The sequence below is a fragment of the Salvelinus namaycush genome, chromosome 4 (assembly GCF_016432855.1).
Source record: "Salvelinus namaycush isolate Seneca chromosome 4, SaNama_1.0, whole genome shotgun sequence".
Classification (NCBI taxonomy): Eukaryota; Metazoa; Chordata; class Actinopteri; order Salmoniformes; family Salmonidae; genus Salvelinus; species Salvelinus namaycush.
Window position 1 is genome coordinate 2,301,917 of NC_052310.1, and position 12,814 is coordinate 2,314,730.

Genomic DNA, 12,814 nt, shown 5'->3' on the forward strand with positions numbered 1-12,814 from the left:
TGAAATGGAATTGTCCGCAATTCACACATGTAGGGAACAGAGAAACAGGTCAAATGTTTCTATAGTACAACAGAGTATGACGGTTGATCAGGCCTATTTTAGTGAACCAGGGAAGTGAACTTGACTTCGGGGTGAAGTTTAACCCTACTGTAGGTAGATATCTAGGATCAGCTTCCCGTCCCCCAGACCTAACCTCAAACATTAGTGTAGAAAATGCTAAACTGAACCAAGATCAGTGTCTAGGGGGCAACTCCGTGAACTTGTGGCTAGATAACGACAGGTTATTATTGCACGCGACGACAGTAGTAGCCGAGAACCTTGCATTTTTCACACAGGTGCTGTGGGTGCTCCTTGCTCTGGTCTGAAACATCTAACCCGTCGGGTTTCTCCAGAGGTCTCTACACAGAGAAACACAGGTAACACGGAGCTATTTAAAATACAGAGAAACACAGGTAACACACTTTATATGAAGCTATTTAAAAACACAATGTGTTCAACCTTTTTGATTTATCCAGGGTCCCATTGACATCAGAGGACCTCTTTTACAAGGGAGTGGCCACCGATATAGAGTTTATAAGTGGTTTACAAACGGTTCATTATTAGTTTATGTTTATAAATCAGTAATAAACACTTCAAAGTTACACAATCAGTTGAAATAATGTCCTTGAGCCAATAGAACAATTGGATGGAGGTGTGTCATGGTAGCCTGGTCTCATATGTAGGCCTATATGCAAGACAACACAAACAGATCTGGGACCAGGCTAATATCATGGATAATAAACAAAATGGAAGTATTTACCTGCTTGTGAGGGTAAACGTTGATGTGGCACTTGATACATTCTTGTCCCATGTTGGCCCAAGAGTTCCCGCTCATCCACTTCCTCTTGCATTTAGGGCACTTGTATTCGCCGAAACATCTCTTCTTGCCCTGATATGGGGTCTGGCCTTCCCCTTTCGGCCGAGCCTGGAGACAAAGCAAATAGAAGCATTGCATCGAATTTACAGATGAAACCGACATCAAATGGTCATATTGTATTTCATTGTAGTTTACAGAGAGAAGTCTCTGCACAGCAAGACCTCTACATCCAGGTGCTGCTTTTGGCAGATACAACTAGTACCCAGAAAAACAGTGTAAAAACTGCTCACTGTAAAAATAAAAAATAAATAAAAAAACAGGCGACCGACCTTCACGTCTATAAGTGTCATTCGCCGTGTCGTTTGCTGTGAATCAACTAACAAATGTTTCACATACGACTTTCTTCAGTGTCACTGAATGACAGTGGCATTACGACAACTGACGTTACGACGACTGACGTTACGACGACTGACGTTACGACGACTGGCGTTACGACCACTGACGTTACGACCACTGACGTTACGACCACTGACGTTACGACAACTGACGTTACGACCACTGGCGTTACGACAACTGGCGTTACGACAACTGACGTTACGACAACTGACGTTACGACAACTGACGTTACGACAACTGGCGTTACGACCACTGACGTTACGACCACTGACGTTACGACAACTGACGTTACATTTTAGCAGCCACTCTTATCCAGAGTAACTGATGTTACGACCACTGACAGTGGTTTTACATTTTAGCAGCCACTCTTATCCAGAGTGACTGACGTTACGACCACTGACAGTGGTTTTACATTTTAGCAGCCACTCTTATCCAGAGTGACTGACGTTACGACCACTGACAGTGGTTTTACATTTTAGCAGCCACTCTTATCCAGAGTGACTTGCAGGAAGGTGAAGTGCCTTGCTCAAGAGCACATCGACATATTTTTCACCAAGTCGGGTCAGGGATTCCAACCAGCGACCTAGGTGAAGTTACGACCACTGACTATATATTAAAAATATATATAGGGAATAGGGTGCAATTAAATGGGAAGTAGCCCAGGCCTGCTGCCATGCTGCTGCAATCACCAGCTTCTAAAATTCAGAACTGATAATTTCATCACTTACTGTAATACCCACCCAGACACAGGCCCTCTCTACCCCCTACCCACCCAGACACAGGCCCTCTCTACCCCCTACCCACCTAGACACAGGCCGTCTCTACCACTTACCCACCCAGACACAGGCCCTCTCTACCCCCTACCCACCCAGACACAGGCCCTCTCTACCCCTACCCACCCAGACACAGGCCCTCTCTACCCCCTACCCACCCAGACACAGGCCCTCTCTACCCCATACCCACCCAGACACAGGCCCTCTCTACCCCCTACCCACCCAGACACAGGCCCTCTCTACCCCCTACCCACCCAGACACAGGCCCTCTCTACCCCCTACCCACCCAGACACAGGCCCTCTCTACCCCCTACCCACCCAGACACAGGCCCTCTCTACCCCATACCCACCCAGACACAGGCCCTCTCTACCCCCTACCCACCCAGACACAGGCCCTCTCTACCCCCTACCCACCCAGACACAGGCCCTCTCTACCCCCTACCCACCCAGACACAGGCCCTCTCTACCCCCTACCCACCCAGACACAGGCCCTCTCTACCCCATACCCACCCAGACACAGGCCCTCTCTAGCCCATACCCACCCAGACACAGGCCCTCTCTACCCCTACCCACCCAGACACAGGCCCTCTCTACCCCCTACCCACCCAGACACAGGCCCTCTCTACCCCCTACCCACCCAGACACAGGCCCTCTCTACCCCCTACCCACCCAGACACAGGCCCTCTCTACCCCCTACCCACCCAGACACAGGCCCCCTCTACCCCCTACCCACCCAGACACAGGCCCTCTCTACCCCATACCCACCCAGACACAGGCCCTCTCTAGCCCCTACCCACCCAGACACTGGCCCTCTCTACCCCCTACCCACCCAGACACAGGCCCTCTCTACCCCATACCCACCCAGACATAGGCCCTCTCTACCCCCTACCCACCCAGACACAGGCCCTCTCTACCCCATACCCACCCAGACACTGGCCCTCTCTACCCCCTACCCACCCAGATACAGGCCCTCTCTACCCCATACCCACCCAGACACAGGCCCTCTCTACCCCCTACCCACCCAGACACAGGCCCTCTCTACCCCATACCCACCCAGACACAGGCCCTCTCTAGCCCATACCCACCCAGACCCACCCAAGGCCCACCCAAGGGGGGTTTCTATAGTAAACGTTTTCCAATAGAACACAAAGTGAGTTCCCATAGAACACAAAGTGAGTTCCCATAGAACACAAAGTGAGTTCCAATAGAACACAAAGTGAGTTCCAATAGAACACAAAGTGAGTTCCAATAGAACACAAAGTGAGTTCCTATTGAACACAAAGTGAGTTCCAATAGAACACAAAGTGAGTTCCAATAGAACACAAAGTGAGTTCCAATAGAACACAAAGTGAGTTCCATTAGAACACAAAGTGAGTTCCAATAGAACACAAAGTGAGTTCCTATAGAACACGAAGTGAGTTCCAATAGAACACAAAGTGAGTTCCTATAGAACACAAAGTGAGTTCCAATAGAACACAAAGTGAGTTCCAATAGAACACAAAGTGAGTTCCTATAGAACACAAAGTGAGTTCCTATAGAACACAAAGTGAGTTCCAATAGAACACAAAGTGAGTTCCAATAGAACACAAAGTGAGTTCCTATAGAACACAAAGTGAGTTCCTATAGAACACGAAGTGAGTTCCTATAGAACACGAAGTGAGTTCCTATAGAACACGAAGTGAGTTCCTATAGAACACGAAGTGAGTTCCTATAGAACACGAAGTGAGTTCCTATAGAACACGAAGTGAATTCCTATAGAACACGAAGTGAGTTCCTATAGAACACGAAGTGAGTTCCTATAGAACACGAAGTGAGTTCCTATAGAACACGAAGTGAGTTCCAATAAAACATGAAGTGAGATCCTATAGAACACGAAGTGAGTTCCTATAGAACACGAAGTGAGTTCCTATAGAACACGAAGTGAGTTCCTATAGAACACGAAGTGAGTTCCTATAGAACACGAAGTGAGTTCCTATAGAACACGAAGTGAGTTCCTACAGAACACGAAGTGTGTTCCTATAGAACATGAAGTGAGTTCCAATAGAACATAAAGTGAATTCCTATAAAACATGGAGTTCTCTAGTTCTATGGAGTGTTCTATGGTCCAGCTATGCTCCCTGAGGAGCATAGCGGAGGCCCAGCCCAGTGATGGACCAATCACAGCCCTCCTCCTCTACAGGACACATACCTCAGCCTCTCTGTCATCCTTCCCTCCCAGCTGGCCTCTGTCGACCAATCAGGACTTGGGGGGGAGGAAATCAACCCCAGATGAGCTTCACTCCACTTGTAGAAGTGGAGAAAAATTCTAAACCCAACATAAAGAAATGATTTCAACATCGACTGGTTTGAATTAAAAACACCCTTTCGGAGGTTAAAAGAGCTGGGGCATCCAGCCAAATGACATTGATTCTGTATCATCTGATCTGTTGTCATTAGGACTCCCTCGGAGCAGAGACAAACCTTTCTAGGGATGAATATGAGTGTTGGCTTTTCTGCAGCCATGTATCACAGTAACAGTGAATATATTTCAAAATGTGATTAAATACATTGTACCCAACTATTTCAATACATTTATCCATCCAACACATTGCATTCCATATCCAAAGTCCAAGAAGCGTCCCCTTGTTGTTCTGATGCCAGGTGCAGTCTGTAGTTAGTGATGATGGCTTGTATCCTATCTCACCACTCTCTCATCAGCCCAGTTACAGTCTGCATCCCAAATGGAACCTTATCCCCTATATTGTCCACTACTTTTGACAGATAGGGAATAGGGTTCCATTTGGAGGGAATAGGGGGCCATTTGGAGGGAATAGGGGGCTATTTGGAGGGAATGGGGTTCATTTGGAGGGAATAGGGTTCCATTTGGAGGGAATAGGGTTCCATTTGGAGGGAATAGGGTTCATTTGGAGGGAATAGGGTTCATTTGGAGGGAATAAGGTTCCATTTGGAGGGAATAGGGTTCATTTGGAGGGAATAGGTTACCATTTGGAGGGAATAGGGTTAATTTGGAGGGAATAGGGTTCCATTTGGAGGGAATAGGGTTAATTTGGAGGGAATAGGTTACCATTTGGAGGGAATAGGGTTCCATTTGGAGGGAATAGGGTTAATTTGGAGGGAATAGGTTACCATTTGGAGGGAATAGGGTTACATTTGGAGGGAATAGGGTTCATTTGGCGGGAATAGGGTTCATTTGGAGGGAATAGGGTTCATTTGGAGGGAATAGGGTACCATTTGGAGGGAATAGGGTTAATTTGGAGGGAATAGGGTACCATTTGGAGGGAATAGGTTTCCATTTGGAGGGAATAGGTTTAATTTGGAGGGAATAGGGTTCCATTTGGAGGGAATAGGGTTTATTTGGAGGGAATAGGGTTCATTTGGAGGGAATAGGTTACCATTTGGAGGGAATAGGGTTAATTTGGAGGGAATAGGGTTCCATTTGGAGGGAATAGGGTTAATTTGGAGGGAATAGGTTACCATTTGGAGGGAATAGGGTTCCATTTGGAGGGAATAGGGTTAATTTGGAGGGAATAGGTTACCATTTGGAGGGAATAGGGTTACATTTGGAGGGAATAGGGTTCATTTGGCGGGAATAGGGTTCATTTGGAGGGAATAGGGTTCATTTGGCGGGAATAGGGTTCATTTGGAGGGAATAGGGTACCATTTGGAGGGAATAGGGTTAATTTGGAGGGAATAGGGTACCATTTGGAGGGAATAGGTTTCCATTTGGAGGGAATAGGTTTAATTTGGAGGGAATAGGGTTCCATTTGGAGGGAATAGGGTTTATTTGGAGGGAATAGGGTTCATTTGGAGGGAATAGGGTTCATTTGGAGGGAATAGGGTTCATTTGGAGGGAATAGGGTACCATTTGGAGGGAATAGGTTTCCATTTGGAGGGAATAGGGTTCATTTGGAGGGAATAGGGTTCATTTGGAGGGAATAGGGTTCCATTTGGAGGGAATAGGGTTCATTTGGAAGGAATAGGTTTCCATTTGGATGGAATAGGGTTCATTTGGAGGGAATAGGGTTCCATTTGGAGGGAATAGGGTTCCATTTGGAGGGAATAGGGTTCATTTGGAGGGAATAGGGTTCCATTTGGAGGGAATAGGGTTCCATTTGGAGGGAATAGGGTTCATTTGGGACAGCCAGAGAGAGCGCCATGATCTTCCTGCCGCTGGAGGAAACAGCTTTGCCTCCACACTGAAAAACACACAGTGTCACATACACGGTGTCAAAGAGCACTGCACACTTCCCAGTTTCCACCCGGTCCAACGAAGCGCGTGGCACGGACAGGGACAACTGAGGAAAGACACACAAAAGCTGACAAGAGACAATCTCTTAAAATGGCCTGAGAATGCAATAGGATGGCTACAGTATTCTATAACCAGTGTAGGGTGAATGAATATCTCCTCAAACAGTAGCTAGGTTTCCATCCAAATGGTTTCCATCCAAATGGGCTGTATGCAAATTGGATTGGGTCTAGGGTTTCAGGGATAATGGTGTTGATGTGAGCCATGACCAGCCTTTCAAAGCATTTCATGGCTACAGACGTCAGTGCTACAGGTCGGTGGTCATTTAGGCAGGTTACCTTTGTGTTCTTGGGCTCAGGCACTATGGTGGTCTGCTTAAAACAGGAAGTCCAGGTTGAAAATATCAGTGAAGACACTTGGTCAGCGCATGCTCGCTGTACACGTCCTGGTAATCCTGTTTAAAGGTCTTACTCACATCGGCTGTGGAGAGCGCGATCACACAGTCTTCCGAAACAGCTGCTGCTCTCTTGCATGTTTCGGTGTTACTTGCCTCGAAGCGAGCACAGAAGTAGTTTAGCTCGTCTGGTAGGCTCGTGTCACTGGGCAGCTCTTGGCTGTGCTTCCCTTTGTAGTCTGTAATAGTTTGCAAGCCCTGCCACATCCGACGAATGTCAGAGCCGGTGCAGTACGATTCGATCTTAGGCCTGTATTGACGTTTTGCCTGTTTGATGGTTCGTCGGAGGGCATAGCGCGATTTCTTATAAGCTTCCGGGTTAGAGTCCTGCTCCTTGAAAGCGGCAGCTCTAGCCTTTAGCTCAGTGCAGATGTTGCCTGTAATCTATGGCTTCTGGTTGGGGTATGTACGTACGGTCACTGTGGGGACGACATCATCAATGCACTTATTGATGAAGCCAGTGACTGATGTGGTTTACTCCTCAATGCCGTCGTAGGAATCCCAGAACATATTCCAGCTGTGCTAGCAAAACAGTCCTGTAGCTTAGCATCTGCTTCATCTGACCACTTTTTAATTGATTTAGTCACTGGTGCTTCCTGCTTTAATTTTTGCTTGTAAGCAGGAATCAGGAGGATAGAATTATGGTCAGATTTGCCAAATGGAGGGCGAGGGAGAGCTTTATATGCGTCTCTGTGTGTGGAGTAAAAGTGGTCTAGAGTTTTTTTTCCTCTGGTTGCACAATTAACATGCTGATGGAAATTTGGTAAAACGTATTTAAGTTTCCCTTTATTGACGTGCCCAGCTACTAGGAGCGCCGCCTGGGTGAGCGTTTTCCTGTTTGCTTATAGAGGAATACAGCTCATTCAATGCGGTCTCAGTGCCAGCCTCAGTCTGTGGTGGTATGTAAACAGCTACGAAAAATACAGATGAAAACTCTCTAGAAAGATAGTGTGGTCTACAGCTCATCATGAGATACTCTACCTCAGGCGAGCAATAGCTCGAGACTTCCTTAGATATCGTGCACCAGCTGTTGTTTACAAAAATACATAGTCCGCCGCCCCTTGTCTTACCAGACGCCGCTGGTCTGTCCTGCCGGTGCAGCGTATAACCAGCCACCCCTTGTCTTACCAGACGCCGCTGGTCTGTCCTGCCGGTGCAGCGTATAACCAGCCACCCCTTGTCTTACCAGACGCCGCTGGTCTGTCCTGCCGGTGCAGCGTATAACCAGCCACCCCTTGTCTTACCAGAGGCCGCTGTTCTGTCCTGCCGGTGCAGCGTATAACCAGTCAGCCCTTGTCTTACCAGACCCCGCTGGTCTGTCCTGCCGGTGCAGCGTATAACCAGCCACCCCTTGTCTTACCAGACGCCGCTGGTCTGTCCTGCCGGTGCAGCGTATAACCAGCCACCCCTTGTCTTACCAGACGCCGCTGGTCTGTCCTGCCGGTACAGCGTATAACCAGCCACCCCTTGTCTTACCAGACGCTGCTGTTCTATCCTGCCGGTGCAGCGTATAACCAGCCAGCTGTATGTTGATAGTGTCACAGCCTGCCGGTGCAGCGTATAACCAGCCAGCTGTATGTTGATAGTGTCACAGCCTGCCGGTACAGCGTATAACCAGCCAGCTGTATGTTGATAGTGTCACAGCCTGCCGGTGCAGCGTATAACCAGCCAGCTGTATGTTGATAGTGTCACAGCCTGCCGGTGCAGCGTATAACCAGCCAGCTGTATGTTGATAGTATCACAGCCTGCCGGTGCAGCGTATAACCAGCCAGCTGTATGTTGATAGTGTCACAGCCTGCCGGTGCAGCGTATAACCAGCCAGCTGTATGTTGATAGTGTCACAGCCTGCCGGTGCAGCGTATAACCAGCCAGCTGTATGTTGATAGTGTCACAGCCTGCCGGTGCAGCGTATAACCAGCCAGCTGTATGTTGATAGTGTCACAGCCTGCCGGTGCAGCGTATAACCAGCCAGCTGTATGTTGATAGTGTCACAGCCTGCCGGTGCAGCGTATAACCAGCCAGCTGTATGTTGATAGTATCACAGCCTGCCGGTGCAGCGTATAACCAGCCAGCTGTATGTTGATAGTATCACAGCCTGCCGGTGCAGCGTATAACCAGCCAGCTGTATGTTGATAGTGTCACAGCCTGCCGGTGCAGCGTATAACCAGCCAGCTGTATGTTGATAGTGTCACAGCCTGCCGGTGCAGCGTATAACCAGCCAGCTGTATGTTGATAGTGTCACAGCCTGCCGGTGCAGCGTATAACCAGCCAGCTGTATGTTGATAGTGTCGTCGTTCAGCCACGACTCCGTGAAGCATAAGAGATTACAGTTTTGAATGTCCCGTTGGTAGTTTAATCTTCCACGTAGGTCATCTATTGTCCAAAGATAGCACGTTTGCTAGCAGAATGGAAGGAAGTGGGGGTTTATTCGATCGTCTACGAATTCTCAGAAAGCAGCCCGCCCTCCGGCCCCTTTATCTCCGCCTTCTCTTCACGCAAATGACGGGGATCTGGGCCTGTTCTCGGGACAGCAGTATATCATTCACGCCGGGCTCGTCGGCCTCGTTAAAGGAAAAAAAGGATTCTGCCAGTCCGTGGTGAGTAATCGCTGTCCTGATGTCCAGAAGTTATTTTCGGTCATAAGGGACGGTAGCAGCAACAATATTTACAAAATAAGTATTATCGTGTGACTCTGAGTTTACTTCGATATGATGATTATATCAACATTTCCACCTCCTTTTCTCCAATAATTAATTTTACTGATACAAAAAAGATCACACCATGTCGCACGATCAAATTATCTGTCGCCATTTATAAAATTGTACTGAAACTTCCTGTTTCCAACTTCCTGTTTCCATCACACTATGACTTTACTAGCATAAAAACTGTGGATGGAAACGTGGTCAGAGATAACTTGAAATAAGCTTGCTAACATTTGACATATCGTCTTCTAAATATGAGTGATGTATAGCTTATTTGGCATTATGTAATATGTATCAACTTGATAAATCTGGTTTTCTTTAGCAAAGACAGAAGCCTATTTTGGAAATGTTATTTGATAGGCAATGTTGGACATTAAAAGGTGAAACATCTCTAATATATTTTTTTCTCTGCTTGGAGATCAATGTGGTGATTGTGATCAGAAAGAATAGAGATCAATGTGGTGATTGTAATCAGAAAGGATAGAGATCAATGTGGTGATTGTAATCAGAAAGAAACCAAATGTACATATAAATCAAAAGCATATTTTCATGGTGCTTGACTAACTGCTTGGTTTGAACGTGTAACAGCTTTAACTTGGGAACCTGCGGCATCACTCATTCTGTTAACAAACCACAATGTCCGCTCTGATGTTTCAAAGCATGAGCACACAGGAAACAACACACACACAAGATGCAGAAACCTTGATGAATGCAGCAAACTCCCAAGTCCTTCCAAAACCTAAGTGATACTGACAAGAGCAGTGAGCGAGTCCTTTCTCTGGAGCGGGCATCATCAACTACAGCCGCGGACAGATTTGTCTCTTCAGTGGATGGTCGGAGGTCTGGAACATAATTGCAAATAATTTGTAGGACTGCAAATTGATCGCAAGAAGCCCAAACAGATATAATATTTGACTAAAACTATCATTTTTAAACCAGTTTTCTTCGTTTGGTGCCTAATGTACAGAACCATGGCCCGCTTCCTTATTCCTGCCTGGTGAGAGAGAGGGGCTGGCTCCCTCTCCCTTAGCGAGCCTCCCTCAGTGAGCCTCCCTCAGCGAGCCTCCCTCAGCGAGCCTCCCTCAGCGAGCCTCCCTCAGCGAGCCTCCCTTAGCGAATCTCCCTCAGCATCTGGGAACCATCATGATAAACAATGGTCTCTCTCTCTTCTCTCTCTTCTCCTCCACCCCAATAACACACAAATTATTGCATTGTCTATATTGAATATATAATTTAAACATTCACAGTATAGGTTGGAAAAAGCACGTGAACCCCTAGGCCAGGGGTGTCAAAGTCAAATGGACGGAGGGCCAAATAAAAAATTTAGCTACAAGCCGAGGGCCGGACTGTTCGAATGTTCATTGAAAAAATTTTAAATGACGCATATAGTCTAGTGAACCTAATTGAACCTACTGAAAACCTAACAAATATATTCCAATATGATCAGATAAATAAAGCAATATTTTCTTATGGCTCTGTCAGTAATCTTTAATTTTCAACAGACACAAAAGACAAATTTCCTTTATATAAAAATCCCCATAACATGAACATTAAATGAAAGAAACCGGTATTCAAGGCACCATCAGTAGCCTATATTTTCTATTTTAGCAAAAGTGGGCTAAATTTACTTCAAAGAAAAAAACAATAATAGCAATTTTCTATCATCCACTCAACTGAAATATTTTTAAAATATAATTGGATTGAAATACAATAAAATAAAGTGCAAAAATCTAGCCTTTTGTAGCCTTTGTTCCATGTCCATATTCTTGTTTTTGTCCGCGTGTTTCGTTTCATAATGTCGTCTCAGATTATACTCTTTCAGTACCGCCACACTTTCTCCACACAGAAGACACACAGGTTTTCCAGCTACCTCCGTGAACATATACTCCGACTCCCACCTTGTTTGAAACCCCCGGTTCTCAGTGTCCACCTTCCGTTTTGCCATTTTTGATGGGTATCTGAAAGTTAATTTTACTGTGATGCTGACGACTGCTGTGCCAATAAATATTGAAATGAAGCAGCCTACTGCTCGGTGCGTCACCGTTGCATTGTGGGAAATGTAGTATTGGTGCGTGTAAAAGATCTGCGGGCTGCCGGCTTGCTGCGGTCTGCGGGCCGGTTCTAATAATAAATCAAGATCATCCCAGGGGCCGTAAAAAACCTTCTCGCGGGCCGGATGTGGCCCGCGGGCCTTGACTCTGACATATGTGCCCTAGGCCAATGACTTCTCCAAAAGCTAATTGGGAGTCAGGAGTCAGCTAACCTGGAGTCCAATCAACGAGACGAGATTGGAGATGGTTGGTTAGAGCTGCACGTAAATCCAAAGGGTTCACATACTTTTTCTTGCCACTGTATACCTGCTTACACAATATCTTACGTAACCTGCATGTATGTGTATTTCTCAAAACGTTTACATCCGCCTCTGGGTGTACTGTACAGTAGGTGGACATTGTTTTGGTTAGTTATGAAAATTATACTTGATCAAATGTGTTATTTGTATATTTAAAGTATTCTTAAACATCTCATACAACAGCCTCAACAGGTTGGCTCTTAGGGATTAAGGGCATTTATATTTTGAGAATCACAATACGCTCCCCGTCACTTGTGGGTAGAGCCAATGAAATAGCTATAACATATGGCCATGTGCACCCTTGGGACAAATATACACTCCAGTAAATCTGATACATTTTATATGTTTTGCGTTCATGGGAAAACATATAAACAGTATTACCTAGGTAACCAACTGACATCCCACCTGAACCAGATGACAAGTCCACAATGACAAATGTCCTCCTTCTCTCTACCTTTTCATTGCCTCTTGGTACTCTATGGACTGGTTTCCCGGACACAGATTGAGCCTAGTTCTGGACAACAACAAAAAAGAATTCGATGGAGGTTTCCCATTGAGCCGGCTGTTTAGTTCAGGACGAGGCTTACCGGTGTCCTTAAATCTGTGAACTATAATCTCAAATAATTGCATAATTTATGTTACGTGCCTCTATTCACGAGAGAGGACTGTCTAACTGGTACCTGGAGTCCCCAACGTACAACAACACCAGGAGATTAAATGTACTATAATATATATTTTTTAAACTACACAGCAACTAGACTGGCGTGCCCTCATTCTGTCCTGCAGCATGTATACAGCTGTTGTTTCTGGGCCGTTAGCGCTGAGGTATGTTGTTAAAGGTTTACTTCAGTACAACCATTCGACATTGCTAATGCAACAAAAATACAACACAACCCGCTAGTATGTTACTGAAACGATCACACATCAGAATCAGTCTTCAGGCTGAACATGGATGAATCCTCCCCACTCTCTCTCTCTCTCTCTCTCTCTATGGGTGTCTAAAGTCCTGTCTATGTAAAGTTATAAGGCAGTATTTT

At 46.2% G+C, this 12,814-nt stretch overlaps 1 protein-coding gene across 1 annotated transcript in view; it reads right to left on the reverse strand.

The window, feature by feature from the left end:
* Nucleotides 1-284: 284 nt before the first annotated feature.
* The window catches only part of LOC120045313 (zinc finger CCHC domain-containing protein 24-like), a 41,320-nt gene continuing 28,790 nt past the window's right edge, over nt 285-12,814 (reverse strand). Inside the window, exons 4-5 of the mRNA XM_038990194.1 lie at nt 800-964; nt 285-398 (exon numbers count right to left, since the gene is read on the reverse strand). Of these exons, the coding sequence (XP_038846122.1) occupies nt 285-398; nt 800-964 (279 nt within the window). The remainder of the gene's footprint in view (nt 399-799; nt 965-12,814) is intronic.